Source organism: Rutidosis leptorrhynchoides, chromosome 9, assembly GCF_046630445.1.
Source record: "Rutidosis leptorrhynchoides isolate AG116_Rl617_1_P2 chromosome 9, CSIRO_AGI_Rlap_v1, whole genome shotgun sequence".
Classification (NCBI taxonomy): domain Eukaryota; kingdom Viridiplantae; phylum Streptophyta; class Magnoliopsida; order Asterales; family Asteraceae; genus Rutidosis; species Rutidosis leptorrhynchoides.
Genome location: NC_092341.1, coordinates 308,753,025 through 308,769,662, shown reverse-complemented (window position 1 = coordinate 308,769,662; position 16,638 = coordinate 308,753,025). Strand labels below are relative to the sequence as shown.

The following is a 16,638-nucleotide window of genomic DNA, read 5'->3' as shown; positions in this document are numbered from 1 at the left end:
GAACTGCAAGAACTATTAGAACGTGGTTTCATTAGACCAAGCACATCACCATGGGGAGCTCCTGTTTTGTTTGTCAAGAAGAAGGATGGTACATTTAGGTTGTGTATTGACTACAGAGAGTTGAACAAACTTACCATCAAAAACCGTTATCCACTGCCGAGAATTGACGACTTATTTGATCAACTACAAGGCTCGTCGGTTTATTCGAAGATCGATTTACGTTCTGGATATCATCAAATGCGAGTAAAGGAGGATGATATTCCAAAAACTGCTTTTAGGACGCGTTATGGTCATTACGAGTTTATGGTTATGCCGTTTGGATTGACTAACGCACCAGCTGTGTTCATGGACCTTATGAACCGAGTGTGTGGGCCATATCTTGACAAGTTTGTCATTGTTTTCATCGATGACATACTTATTTACTCAAAGAATGATCAAGAGCACGAAGAACATTTGAGAAAAGTGCTAGAAGTATTGAGGAAAGAAAAACTGTATGCTAAGTTTTCAAAGTGTGCATTTTGGTTGGAAGAAGTTCAATTCCTCGGTCACATAGTGAACAAAGAAGGTATCCAGGTGGACCCGGCAAAGATCGAAACCGTTGAAAAGTGGGAAACCCCAAAAACTTCGAAGCATATACGTCAATTTTTAGGATTGGCTGGTTACTACAGAAGATTCATCCAAGATTTCTCCAAAATAGCAAAACCCTTGACTGCATTAACGCATAAAGGGAAGAAATTTGAATGGAAGGATGAACAAGAGAAGGCGTTTCAATTATTGAAGAAAAAGCTAACTACGGCACCTATATTGTCATTGCCTGAAGGGAATGATGATTTTGTGATTTATTGTGACGCATCAAAGCAAGGTCTCGGTTGTGTATTAATGCAACGGACAAAGGTGATTGCTTATGCGTCTAGATAATTGAAGATTCACTAGCAAAATTATACGACGCATGATTTGGAATTAGGCGCGGTTGTTTTTGCATTAAAGACTTGGAGGCACTACTTATATGGGGTTAAAAGTATTATATATACCGACCACAAAAGTCTTCAACACATATTTAATCAGAAACAACTGAATATGAGGCAGCGTAGGTGGATTGAATTGTTGAATGATTACGACTTTGAGATTCGTTACCACCCGAGGAAGGCAAATGTGGTAGCCGACGCCTTGAGCAGGAAGGACAGAGAACCCATTCGAGTAAAATATATGAATATAATGATTCACAATAACCTTACTACTCAAATAAAGGAGGCGCAACAAGGAGTTTTAAAAGAGAGAAATTTAATGGATGAAATACCCAAAGGATCGGAGAAGCATCTTAATATTCAGGAAGACGGAACCCGGTATAGGGCTGAAAGGATTTGGGTACCAAAATTTGGAGATATGAGAGAAATGGTACTTAGAGAAGCTCATAAAACCAGATACTCAATACATCCTGGAACGGGGAAGATGTACAAGGATCTCAAGAAACATTTTTGGTGGCCGGGTATGAAAGCCGATGTTGCTAAATACGTAGGAGAATGTTTGACGTGTTCTAAGGTCAAAGCTGAGCATCAGAAACCATCAGGTCTACTTCAATAACCCGAAATCCCGGAATGGAAATGGGAAAACATTACCATGGATTTCATCACTAAATTGCCAAGGACTGCAAGTGGTTTTGATACTATTTGGGTAATAGTTGATCGTCTCACCAAATCAGCACACTTTCTACCAATAAGAGAAGATGACAAGATGGAGAAGTTAGCATGACTGTATTTGAAGGAAGTCGTCTCCAGATATGGAATACCAATCTCTATTATCTCTGATAGGGATGGCAGATTTATTTCAAGATTCTGGCAGACATTACAGCAAGCATTAGGAACTCGTCTAGACATGAGTACTGCCTATCATCCACAAACTGGTGGGCAGAGCGAAAGGACGATACAAACGCTTGAAGACATGCTACGAGCATGTGTTATTGATTTCGAAAACAGTTGGGATCGACATCTACCGTTAGCAGAATTTTCCTACAACAACCGCTACCATTCAAGCATTGAGATGGCACCGTTTGAAGCACTTTATGGTAGAAAGTGTAGGTCTCCGATTTGTTGGAGTGAAGTGGGGGATAGACAGATTACGGGTCCGGAGATAATACAAGAAACTACCGAGAAGATCATCCAAATTCAACAACGGTTAAAAACCGCCCAAAGTCGACAAAAGAGCTAAACTGACATTAAAAGAAAAGATATAGAATTTGAAATTGGAGAGATGGTCATGCTTAAAGTTGCACCTTGGAAAGGCGTTGTTCGATTTGGTAAACAAGGGAAATTAAATCCAAGGTATATTGGACCATTCAAGATTATTGATCGTGTCGGACCAGTAGCTTACCGACTTGAGTTACCTCAATAACTCGCGGCTGTACATAACACTTTTCACGTCTCGAATTTGAAGAAATGTTTTGCTAAAGAAGATCTCACTATTCCGTTAGATGAAATCCAAATCAACGAAAAACTTCAATTTATCGAAGAACCCGTCAAAATAATGGATCGTGAGGTTAAAAGACTTAAGCAAAACAAGATACCAATTGTTAAGGTTCGATGGAATGCTCGTAGAGGACCCGAGTTCACCTGGGAACGAGAAGATCAGATGAAGAAGAAATACCCGCATTTATTTCCAGAAGATACGTCAACACCTCCAACTGCTTAAAATTTGGGACGAAATTTATTTAACGGGTAGGTACTGTAGTGACCCGAACTTTTCCATGTTTATATATATATATTAAATGAAATTGTTATTTACATGATTAAGTGTTTCTAACATGTTAAGCAATCAAACTTGTTAAGACTTGATTAATTGAAATAGGTTTCATATAGATAATTGACCACCCAAGTTGACCGGTGATTCACGAACGTTAAAACTTGTAAAAACTATACGATGACATATATATGGTTATATATATAGTTAACATGATTTTATTATAAGTATGTATCTCATTAGGTATTTTAACAATGAGTTATATACATAAAAATGAGACTATTAATTTAAGAAACTCGAAAACGATATATATAACGATTATCGTTATAACAACGTCTTACTAGGTACATATGAATCATATTAAGATATTGATACACTTGGTTAATTATGTTAAATGATAAGTAAATATATTATTAAGTGTATTAACAATGAAATACATATGTAAAAATAAGACTACTAACTTAATGATTTCGAAACGAGACATATATGTAACGATTATCGTTGTAACGACATTTAACTGTATATACATCATACTAAGATATATTATATATCATAATATCATGATAATATAAAATTTTAACATCTCATTTGTTATAATAAACAATGGGTTAACAACATTCAACAAGATCGTTAACCTAAAGGTTTCAAAACAACATTTACATGTAACGACTAACGATGACTTAACGACTCAGTTAAAATGTATATACATGTAGTGTTTTAATATGTATTCATACACTTTTGAAAGACTTCAAGACACTTATCAAAATACTTCTACTTAACAAAAATGCTTACAATTACATCCTCGTTCAGTTTCATCAACAATTATACTCGTATGCACCCGTATTCGTACTCGTACAATACACAGCTTTTAGATGTATGTACTATTAGTATATACACTCCAATGATCAGCTCTTAGCAGCCCATTTGAGTCACCTAACACATGTGGGAACCATCATTTGGCAACTAGCATGAAATATCTCATAAAATTACAAAAATATGAGTAATCATTCATGACTTATTTACATGAAAACAAAATTACATATCCTTTATATCTAATCCATACACCAACGACCAAAAACACTTGCAAACACTTTCATTCTTCAATTTTCTTCATCTAATTGATCTCTCTCAAGTTCTATCTTCAAGTTCTATCTTCAAGTTCTAAGTGTTCTTCATAAATTCCAAAAGTTCTAGTTTCATAAAATCAAGAATACTTCCAAGATTGCAAGTTTACTTCCAAGTTTTCTAAATCCATTTCAAGTAATCATCAAAGATCAAGAAACCTTTGTTACTTACATTAGGTTATCTTTCTAATACAAGGTAATAATCATATTCAAACTTTAATTCAATTTCTATAACTATAACAATCTTATTTCGAGTGGAAATCTTACTTGAAATTGTTTTCGTGTCATGATTCTGCTTCAAGAACTTTCAAGCCATCCAAGGATCCTTTGAAGCTAGATCTATTTTTCTCATTTCCAGTAGGTTTATCCAAGGAAATTGAGGTAGTAATGATGTTCATAACATCATTCGATTCATACATATAAAGCTATCTTATTCGAAGGTTTAAACTTGTAATCACTAGAACATAGTTTAGTTAATTCTAAACTTGTTCGCAAATAAAAGTTAATCCTTCTAACTCGACTTTTAAAATCAACTAAACACATGTTCTATATCTATATGATATGCTAACTTAATGATTTAAAACCTGGAAACACGAAAAACACCGTAAAACCGGATTTACGCCGTCGTAGTAACACCGCGGGCTGTTTTGGGTTAGTTAATTAAAAACTATGATAAACTTTGATTTAAAAGTTGTTATTCTGAGAAAATGATTTTTATTATGAACATGAAACTATATCCAAAAATTATGGTTAAACTCCAAGTGGAAGTATGTTTTCTAAAATGGTCATCTAGACGTCGTTCTTTCGACTGAAATGACTACCTTTACAAAAATGACTTGTAACTTATTTTTCCGACTATAAATCTATACTTTTTCTGTTTAGATTCATAAAATAGAGTTCAATATGAAACCATAGCAATTTGATTCACTCAAAACGGATTTAAAATGAAGAAGTTATGGGTAAAACAAGATTGGATAATTTTTCTCATTTTAGCTACGTGAAAATTGGTAACAAATCTATTCCAACCATAACTTAATCAACTTGTATTGTATATTATGTAATCTTGAGATACCATAGACACGTATACAATGTTTCGACCTATCATGTCGACACATCTATATATATTTCGGAACAACCATAGACACTCTATATGTGAATGTTGGAGTTAGCTATACAGGGTTTAGGTTGATTCCAAAATATATATAGTTTGAGTTGTGATCAATACTGAGATACGTATACACTAGGTCGTGGATTGATTCAAGATAATATTTATCGATTTATTTCTGTACATCTAACTGTGGACAACTAGTTGTAGGTTACTAACGAGGACAGCTGACTTAATAAACTTAAAACATCAAAATATATTAAAAGTGTTGTAAATATATTTTGAACATACTTTGATATATATGTATATATTGTTATAGGTTCGTGAATCAACCAGTGGCCAAGTCTTACTTCCCGACGAAGTAAAAATCTGTGAAAGTGAGTTATAGTCCCACTTTTAAAATCTAATATTTTTGGGATGAGAATACATGCAGGTTTTATAAATGATTTACAAAATAGACACAAGTACGTGAAACTACATTCTATGGTTGAATTATCGAAATCGAATATGCCCCTTTTTATTAAGTCTGGTAATCTAAGAATTAGGGAACAGACACCCTAATTGACGCGAATCCTATAGATAGATCTATTGGGCCTAACAAACCCCATCCAAAGTACCGGATGCTTTAGTACTTCGAAATTTATATCATATCCGAAGGGTGTTCCGGAATGATGGGGATATTCTTATATATGCATCTTGTTAATGTCGGTTACCAGGTGTTCACCATATGAATGATTTTTATCTCTATGTATGGGATGTGTATTGAAATATGAAATCTTGTGGTCTATTGTTACGATTTGATATATATAGGTTAAACCTATAACTCACCAACATTTTTGTTGATGTTTAAAGCATGTTTATTCTCAGGTGAATACTAAGAGCTTCCGCTGTTGCATACTAAAATAAGGACAAGATTTGGAGTCCATGTTTGTATGATATTGTGTAAAAATTGCATTCAAGAAACTGATTTCGATGTAACATATTTGTATTGTAAACCATTATGTAATGGTCTTGTGTAAACAGGATATTTTAGATTATCATTATTTGATAATCTACGTAAAGCTTTTTAAACCTTTATTTATGAAATAAAGGTTATGGTTTGTTTTAAAAATGAATGCAGTCTTTGAAAAACGTCTCATATAGATGTCAAAACCTCGCAACGAAATCAATTAATATGGAACGTTTTTAATCAATAAGAACGAGACATTTTATAAAGACATTCTTTAACGCGAATTATTAAAACATACCCAAATATGTAAGTGTTGTTTGCTGTCAACATGATTAAAGACTTGCACTTCGCTACGGGGTGTTTTGATTGGTTAAAAGACAATTAATTAAACATTTAAAAAACGATTAACTGTTGGTTAATTGAAAGTTGAAAAATAAAGCAATAAAAAAAGAAAATGAAATAATGAAGCGAAAAAAGTACAGTTAATTAATTGAACCGTTAAATAAACAGTTAACAGTTGGTTAATTTAACGTTTAAAAGATAATGAAATCAAAAAGGAAAGTGAAAAAAAGAAGTTATAAAAGGTTTGTTAAAAAGTTTGTTATAAAAAGTTTGTTAAAAAAAAGTTTGTTAAAAAATAATATGAAAAAGGTTTTGAAAAAAAAAAAGTTACAAAATTACCCTCAAAGTTGGGAATAATTACAATATGTCATTTTGAACCGTAGTTAGCCCTCGTGCCTATTAATATTATTGGATAATGGATAATGTGTTTGAAAAAGAATTTCCTTGAGTATTTGCTACATCTTATCAATGTCTATTTACGATATTCTAAATCTTAATCAATATGGCTGGCAGCATTCAAGGATATTAATAAGCAAAGATTTGGTGTGTATAAATGAAGTTTTATCAAGCAACAAATATACATATGAAAAGAAAAAAACATATGTACATAAAGAATTGAGAAAAAAAGTTACATCAATTATCTCCAAATGCCTAAATAATCACAAACTTGTGATCTAACATGTGAAGAAGATGACCTTTTATATATAATATATAAAATATATATATATACTTCAGATTTATATTCATTTAGCCACTGCACCAGTTTTTCGCAACTTAACAGGTCCATCTTCACCACTTCCAGAAACAGCAGCCGATGCCTTGTTGTCACTTGCTGTTGCCTGTACTATCCGCCTTACAATTATTATTATTCATTTGTTATCGGCGAAATATAACTATTACTTACTAAAAAAATTACTGTGAGAAATAAAGTAGTGATTTTGTAGGATTTTTCATAGTTTATTCTGGATAGAAACTTCAGGTACAAATGATTATATAGTTGCCAATGTAATTTGGGTAAGTTAATAGTTGATTTGCAATCGATAATTACAACCATGACGATTCAAAACGATTGCTTTGTTCCATTATTTACCAAAATTTTCTTTTGGATAAAATAACATAGCTAGTCATATACACACTTGAAACACACCACCGTCGACCACCCATCGCCACCACCAACTCTGGCGAGCTCAAAAACACAAAGAACAAGCTCCTTTGTACCACTTTTTGAAGAAGAAGCAGATTACTTGCAGCACTACAAGACAAAACAGGCGGGTGGTGGTGGTGGTGGGAATGAAGATGATAAAGAGAGACTTTTGGTGCAATTTTTTAAAAAACTTCAGGGACCAATCGTATATTTTTTTGACTAACAATCGTTGATGAATTTGACGATGATTACTTCAGTTTAACACTTTTTCAAATCGTAGTCCTTTTTTGTGCCAAATTAAAAATCATATTTTTTTCGGGCTTACGCAAATCAGGGGTTACATTTATTGTCAAATTGGATAACTTAGGTTACCTTTTTGGACCATTTGACCTTTCATAAAATCACTATCCACATTTCATTTTGTACCCCAACAAAAATGACCCACCCATTTACAAGGGTTAATTATAAATAAAGAAAAAGCTAGAATCATACCGGAGCGGGTTGAGCTCTTTGTAAAGATTGTGTCATAACAAGTTGAACAATTTCGACAGCCCTTGTTTGTCCATAGGCTAAAACTCTTTGAATATAAAGAGATGCAGAATCTCCAGCCCTGGTCTTCAATTCAGCTATGGTACGATCAATATCTCCTTCGTGCTTTAAAAGGTATGGTTTCACAAAGGTGCTATAAATGTATATTGTTCCCTAAAATAATTGAATCAAAGCACAAAAATATGAAGATTAAGTACTTATTCACTTCATGTCATACAAATTACAAATTTTATTGATAACAAATACCAAAAAACCTTACCTTTGTTTTGGGGTACCACAAGTATACACAAATTACTACCTTTACTTCACTGTACAAGGGAAGCCTTCACATGTACAAAAAAAAAATTAAGTGAGACCTTAATATTAAAACATGGACTTTTTTGCTCCGTTGGTCCTTCAATTATACACGAAATTGTAATCCGAGTCCCTCAAGTTTTTTTTGGATTTTCGAGTCCTTAAAATTGCAAAATTTTGCAATCCGAGTCCATCCGTCAGTTTGCCGTCTAAATTAACCGTTAACCCTTGACATGTGCCATGCATGTGAGGGTAAAATCATCTTTTTACTCTTTTCTTCAACATAATCGAGGGACTACCGGCGCAAAATATAATTTATATATTTTTAATTTATAATTTATAAAAATAAAAACAAAATATATATTATATATAAATTTATAAAAATAAAATCATCATCATCTCATGCTCTGGTTCAATCTTGTGCGAACCTCTTTAACTAGATGTCATCATCTCTCTCACTCATAAACTCAAAATCACCAACAATCCAAATTAAAACCACATCAAAAACTCAAGCAATCAAACCCATCATATATACATCTTCATCTTCCCCAAAATATATAAACCCTAACTTTTCAACAAAAACCAAAATTACACCCAAAATTACACACAAATCATTCTATATCTCTAAATCATTCAAAGTCGCTTAGAATCAAACATAAAACCGTCGATTTGCTCGGGTTCCGGCAGCACCATAAATCGTAAACGAGATCTAGAAATTAAAATTGCAACAAATTTTGCTTACCTCGAGAAGAAGAAAGGAGACAAAATGGCCGGAGATCGTGGTCGGTGTTGCAGGTGGCTAGTGGTTGTCGTATTCCCTCCGGAGCGGGTGGTATGTATATGTATTTTTCATATTTATGATTGTTGAGTTTGCTTATGATATAGATTGGGCAAAGGGACATATAGCAATGTATTATTAAGTTTCAAGGATTATTTACTTTAAGAATGTCTTGTACTCTTTACCTTATATTTGAGTACATGGATCACGATCTCTCCGTCTTGCTGCCATCCAAGGTGTCAAGTTTACATAGCCACAGGTAACTTTCAATACATAATATTATAATTTGTTTAGTTGAGATAGATATGTACCTGTTTAATTTATAATACATAATTTGCATCTGAAATTGTTCGATTTTAATTTGGGATTTAGAATTGAATTTGGTTTGGGTTTGTCATTGTAATGGTGAAGATGAAGATGTGTTTATATATATTATGTTTACTTTATACATTTATAAATTAAAATATATATTTATGTTTTGCTTCGGTGGTCCTCATTTTTATTGAAGAAAAGAGTAAAAAGACGATTTTACCCTTACATGCATGGCACATGTCAAGGGTTAACGGGCAATTTAGACGACAAACTGACGGAGGGACTCGGTTTGCAAAATTTTGCAATTTTAAGGACTTGAAAATTCAAAAAAAAAACTTGAGGGACTCGAATTGCAATTTCGTGTATAATTGAAGGACCAACAGAGAAAAAAGTCTTAAAACATGTGTTTAAAAGTATGCATGTGTTTAGACTAACTTATAGCAAAGAGTTATAGCTTATAACTACAACTTTTTTATAGTTATTATTGGGCATAAACTAGTTGAAACTTAAATGTGTGAATTGACATAAAAAGACGAATAATCACATGATATACAATTATATATGAGGTATTTGTGTAATTTTTTGTTTCATCAGTTTCTATCTTATTTTTAAAAGCTATTTTAACTTGCTTCTTTTTTAGTGCTTCTTTTTTCATTACAAATTTTTGTATATCAAACAATGCTAGAAAAAATCATTAATAACTTCCTAACAAATTTTGTGGCTAAACACACCTTTAAATCTATTCATTATTTGACACGTAATTTTGACATTTTCTTTATCTTCAGTTTTTTTTCTTCTTCATGTATCACGTTATCTCTTATATGGTTACTTTATACATACTAATCATTATTACTATCATATACTATATTTTCCTAAAATTATTGTCTAGTATTTCTTTTTATATTGTTATAAATTAATTATTTATTTTTTTTAAAATAAATAAAAATAAAGTGTAGTGTTCATTTATACCCTTAATTTATATATGCAAGATAAATATGTATAGTTAAATAATAAAGTAAAACTGTAAAGTAAATAAAAAGTAAAGTGTACAAATATATAGTTTTTAATTACTTGTTTCTGTTTGAGGACTATTAAATTGTTATCTCTTGCTTTGTTTTACTTCCTAGTTAAACGGGTTCTCGTCTAGGTTTGTATTGTTTGGGTAGGCCTCGTTTTGAATTTTGTTTATTGGTTGTATTTGTTGATCTTGAGTCCGTTCTAATATTACGTTTCTTCCAAAAAAAATCATCTCATACCATGAAACGAAGGCATCACCAAATGAATCCCATACGGTCAACAGAGCGATTATTATCCTGTAAACATTACAATTAATCCGATTATATAAAAAAACCAAGCATATTTATAGCTTAGATCGTATCCGAAAGACATGTATATAAATATAATACCAGTATTGACACCAAAAGCGAAGTGAATCCACGTCTGGTTTATTCTTCTCTATATTTTTGAAGCATTCATAAGCTGGATACAAATATGCAAGTAACAACCTGTAAAATTTATGCAGGTTGTTAATACCATTATTCCAGACTAGATTCTCGTTAAAGAAAGGATACGTGACCGAAACATACATAAGTACGCGATTAAGCATATATCCTAGCATCTTGCCCTGCACGAATCAAAGTGATGAATTTAATCTAAAAATGAGCTGATGTAATATTTACTAGCTACTATATTGTTACTAGATAGATGTTGCTCTAAAATAGACTATTGATCATACGGAGTTTAGGTTAAAGTTGATATTTTAATTAAATGGCGCATTTAACTACTTACGGTATAGATAAAACTTATTGTTATTGTCAATTAAGTGAATATTGGTGGAGTAACATATAACAAAAATAAATACAATGACAATAATTAATACTTTAAGTTTGTTTTACACACAATCTATACCTAATTTAAACACATTTAGAAGCATTTAGATTATTTTTGTGGTAAGAGTTTTATGTGGGCTTTCTGAAAGTTTTATAGGTGATCGATGTCATAAGGTTGCAAGGAAATGTTATGGTGAGCTTTATGGGGGCCTTTATAAATAATTTGCAGGCTAGTATAGAAGGGAATTAATTTAATTATTATATTTATATTTATTTATATTTATATTTATATTTATATTTATTTATATACATCACAAGCATGCCAATTAAAACACCTCATTTTTACCCTTTGAGGACATAAAAACGCTCTAGTCAAACCCAATTAAAGCCCCGCAACAGGCTTTGTGAGTTTTTTTTGGACAAAACTTAAAAAAAATAAGGCCCCGTGATCACAATACAAATCACCATCCAAAACGAAAGATATATATAAAATACAGACTTCTTTATTTAACTGTATAAACTGAATATATATATTTTTTTGGCTTAAATAACGATTATTATTAAAATTAGAATGCCTTCATTAATAAATGAATGATTCTATAAACTGGTACAAAAAACCAATGACCGTTAGACCGAAATTTTAGACCGGAGTAATTAGTAATTAGTAATAATTAATGATTGTCAAATAAATTAATAACAATAACATTCTAATTAAAGGTTAGTTGTTAAACACATTTGACTTTCATTTTATCATGGACAATATATTAATTGGTGGTAATGACTGTTTATCTACATAAACCGTTTACATTTAACTATATTTCATACACAAACAACGTAAACCCCCCAAAAAATTTTTTATCTATTACTCCGTATATATTAATAACCTGAAAAATATAATAAGATCGTAATGCATGCTAGTAATAATGATATGATGCTCCAAAATATACATAAAAAGTAAATATAATTATAAAATAAAATGATGTATCTTACGGTTTATAAAGAAACTTATTTATGGATCGTATAGAAGGCAATGCGGCACAAATGCCGCCCGTAAAGCAACGGGTTGACGAAGATCGAAAAGAGAGAACGAAGAAACGATCAACGTCGTTAGAGAAATGTATTCCTCTCTTTTATTTATACCTTTTTGGGTACCCAAAATATGTATTTATAGGACTTAGAAAATAATTTGATTCAAACAAATAACTAGTAATCCTCATCCATCCAATCCAAATTTTTAAGAAAAGGAAATGATTTAGCCCCTAAATTTATGCAAAAAGATATTCACAACCAGACTTGATAAATAGTATAAGACCATTTGTTATAATAATGAGGAGTTGTGGGGAATGTTGTGAGTGATACATAGTTGTTGAAAGAATATGTGATGACGTGACATTATTGTAAGAAAAATGATGTATGGTGGTAAAGTTGTGGAAGAGACTTGTGTAAGTTGGGTGATTTGACAAATATTACTACACAAGAATTGCTCAAGGTTGGAGATAGGGTTACGGGCAGCTAGAAGGGATCATCCCACACAAGGAATACGCCCATTATTCTATCTAACAAACTCTTGACATCTATAAATACGCCCCATGAGTTATTCATTTCAACAACACAATCACTGCAACATCACTCTGCCAAAATCACCTCAGAGATTACAGTTAATTCATACTTCGATTAAATTCCAGTCATCACTGAAATTTTAATCTGTTCAATTTTATGGGGTAGATTAATCCGATTGATTGTTTTACGCCCTCGTGAATCCAAATTTCAATCGAGTTTGCACGAATTTTGGAGTTAAAACAATCTATCAAGTACATTTTTCTCAATTTAAGCACTCGAACTCGTTATTGTTAGTTTTAGGCTTGATCATAGGACAAGTTATGTAAAGTTCGTGTATTTATATATACACGATGATATTTGAATGAAAAGCATCGACATTTAAACTCTTACAAACCTGATTTGAGTGCATAAATATGAGTAAAAATAATCTATATTTACGAGTAGCCTAAACTAATTAAACATCATCTATTTAGTCGTTTATCTCTTTATCCTATATTCATAGATATATAAATAATACTAGTTTAAGAACCCGTGAACTCACGGGCTTGTTGAAAAAAAAATTATTTAAATATACGTGCATAGCTACTATTGTTGTTAAAGAGTTATGTGATTTAATTTAATAGAAACTGATGATTTAAACCGAATTTTAATTTAAATTTTAACGATAGATTGAGAATAAAACAAATAAAAAGGATCACAGATAAAATGTTGAATATAATTCTATTTTTAATTTAATAAAATTTTTATAGATTGTGATGAATTTATTACATCTGACTTTATTTAAATTTATTATTTTATAATATAATAAAAGTTTAACATATATGAACATAGATATAGATATATACTTGTTTGTTGTGAAAGATTAATTCTTCTATCACATGTCTAAAGAATAAAATCATACTTGACAAAATCTTTGATAGAGAATTAAAAATATAACAATTGAAATGTCAAAAAACCCGTGTAAAGTTACAAACATGTATCTTATGTTGAATATAGAATGAAAAATGTCGAATGAACAAAGTCTCCCACCTATGAAAATATGAAAAAAGTTGTGATACGTAATGACCAATAAAATATATAATGGTGGATAAAATTTAAGAAATGATTTTAATTTCCAAGGTTTTTTTTTTACCATATTTAAATATTTCAACGTTTTTTTTTTTTGGTTTAAATTTCGTGAATTAGTTAAAAAAAAAGTTTGTTGATTGTATTGACTTATTTGAATTGAGTAGTAAAAACAATAAAAGTCATTTAAATTAGGCGGAAGTTATTTATCTATTTTTATAAAGTTTCTATTTAAAAATAATATTAATTAATAGTGATATATGACATCATCACAAGTCCTCACATCGCGATACGTGTCAAGCTCTTTGTTTATGATGACATTATCAAGTTAGCATTTTAATATATAGTATAGATAGATAGATTATGTAGTATGAATGTATAATTTGACAATGACATTCAATGACGCCTAATACACCTTGGTACGTTATTTATAAAGTCATAACTAAAGCAAAAATATGATTGAGTGAGTCACAACATGAAGACAAATAAGTAAGCTTAACACGTGTAACGAAATAGACATTCCAGGCCATACGTAGGTTTAGTTTATGTTGTGCGATTTCATCTAATTATAAGTTGTGATTAATATGTCATCTTAATCTTAATTTTGTTTAAATTTTATTTCTTACTCCGTACATTATACGAGCGGTATGCCTTACCATGACTTCATATGTTGCCGACTTGAATGAAGAATTTCAGATGATCATCCATCTTTATTTATCTATATATAGAATGAACTTTACTATTGTTAGAAAATTTGGTTGAAAAAGTGTGTTCCACCAATGTTTGGACACAAGTTAATATATAATAAAGTGATATATATTAACTACTACTTAGTGGCTTTTGTAACTACAAATGAGAGCTTTAAAACGAACTAAAGCGTGTCTAAAACGGGTCAATGGTGAATGAAATATCGCGTCTCAAAGTTGCTAGTTTAAGTACAAAGTAGAAGCAATTTTGAAAAAATAGATATAAGCTATGTCAAGATCTTATGACATATTTTACCCCCGGTGCAAAAGATTTACAGAATTACACCAAAAAGGAAACGATTTGGTTCTTGGTGGACAAGAAAAACGTTTTCTTGGTTGATACGTTCAATCATTTTCTTAAACAGATTCGAGTTCCACGAAAATAAGATATGTTTAATCGAATTATATGCTTATACATGTTGATTATATGCTTAAATAAGCTTATATAAACTGAATCGTTTATAACCTGTTTCGCATGCTTCTGGTCGTTTATAATTTTGTCCTTAAACTGACAATATATGCTTATATTAGTGTTGCTATTAGACCACTCCCAACCATGACGCCGTCATGGGCATTTCCTCAGCGCCACATCAGCTTTCTCTCTCCTCCTTTCTCACCACTTCCTCCCATAACACTCCCATAACACACCATTGCCAACCATGACATACTTTCTCAATTTTTTTTTTATTTTTATTATTATTATTTATTATTTTATTATTATTAATTATATTTATATATTTATATTTATATTTATTAATTGTATTAGTTTTATAAATTATTAATTTTAATCAAAATTAGAAAATTTCTACGGAGTAAAATGTAAAACTGTATTTTTTTTTGTCTAGTTTTAAACACCATTCAATAGTCACCTACCTCACCTACCCACTATATATATTATATTATATATACTGAATATTGAATAATATTAATATAAATATATATAAAGATGCCAAATGTTCATCTTCAACCTTCCATTCCTTCATTTTATATTTTCTCAAACCTGCAACAAAAATTAACAAAAAAATTCGGAGGTAACAAAAAAGCAACAAAATTCGTTTAAACAGTCCAAAAAAGCAACAAAATTCGTCCTGGGATATGCTTGTGGAAGAAAACTTGCAGCACGAAATGGAGAGAGAAACATGAGGGCGGCCGAGGGCGGCAGGAATGCCATCGGCGCCCTCGGAGGGAGTTACCCATGACAAGGTGGAGGGCGGGCCGCTGGGAATGGTCTAATCAACTATAATTTTGTCCTTAAACTGACAATATATGCTTTGTTATAATAATAATAATAATATAGATATGGATAGTCAATTTTGGTGTATACATATAGTCAATTTTGGTACACAAAGTATGTATTTTTATATTGAGATTTTAGGCTATAAATACTCATGAATGCAAGCATTAAACTTGCACCATTTCTCACACTTACAAAGTGTTTCTTTCTTTCTCTCCATTATCATCTTTGTTCTTACACTTCATTATTAGTATTCTAAATCAAGAATCAAATCACTAAAGGTAGTTATAAGCCTACTGAATTATAACATCAAGAATCAAACCACTAAAGGTAGTTATAAGCCTACTGAATTATAACATCAAGAATCAAACCACTAAAGGTAGTTATAAGCCTACTGAATTATAACACGTTATCAGCACGATAATCTTAATACTAAATATGGTTGGCTCTGCCACCAAAATGATATATGGTCGGTTATACCACCAGAATGATATAGGTCGGTTATACCACCTGAAAAAATATATGGTCGACACTGTCGCCAAATTTATCATTTATGTTTACTAATATTTATATTTATGTTATATAACATTTATTAATGATTGCTTACATATGGTCGACACTGTCACCTACTTATCATTTATGTTATATTAAATTTATGTTTAATGTTTATATACTTATGAATATAAAGTGACTATAATTTATCATGTTGTTTGTTTTAATAGAAAATGTCGAATCTGGAAAAGCTTAAATTTACTCCTTTAGAATCAACTGGAAACAACTACATGCCATGGGTTATAAAAGTAAAAATGCATCTTAAATCAATGGGCATTCTTGAAGCCATAAATGAAAACAACACTTGTTCTGAAAAAGAACA

The 16,638-nt window shown here is 31.1% G+C and overlaps 1 protein-coding gene across 1 annotated transcript; it reads right to left on the bottom strand.

The window, feature by feature from the left end:
• Nucleotides 1-6,996: 6,996 nt before the first annotated feature.
• On the bottom strand, nucleotides 6,997-12,287 carry LOC139868962 (HVA22-like protein i). Its single transcript, XM_071857297.1, has 7 exons — nucleotides 12,150-12,287; nucleotides 10,917-10,954; nucleotides 10,737-10,835; nucleotides 10,587-10,643; nucleotides 8,206-8,269; nucleotides 7,890-8,099; nucleotides 6,997-7,092 (listed from the first exon to the last, which is right to left on the bottom strand). The coding sequence occupies exons 2-7, from the start codon at nucleotides 10,946-10,948 to the stop codon at nucleotides 6,997-6,999; spliced, it is 558 nt and encodes a 185-aa protein (XP_071713398.1). The 5' UTR covers nucleotides 10,949-10,954; nucleotides 12,150-12,287.
• Between the last annotated feature and the right edge of the window lie 4,351 nt (nucleotides 12,288-16,638).

What these genes read in the sequence shown, in the direction of transcription:
- LOC139868962 (XM_071857297.1), bottom strand. Translation starts at nt 10,948, where the DNA reads ATGCTAGGATATATGCTTAATCGCGTACTTAT. An exon ending in TGTGGTACCCCAAAACAAAG is followed by an intron (nt 8,100 to 8,205) that starts GTAAGGTTTTTT and finishes CAATTATTTTAG; the next exon opens with GGAACAATATACATTTATAG. An exon ending in AAAGAGCTCAACCCGCTCCG is followed by an intron (nt 7,093 to 7,889) that starts GTATGATTCTAG and finishes CGGATAGTACAG; the next exon opens with GCAACAGCAAGTGACAACAA.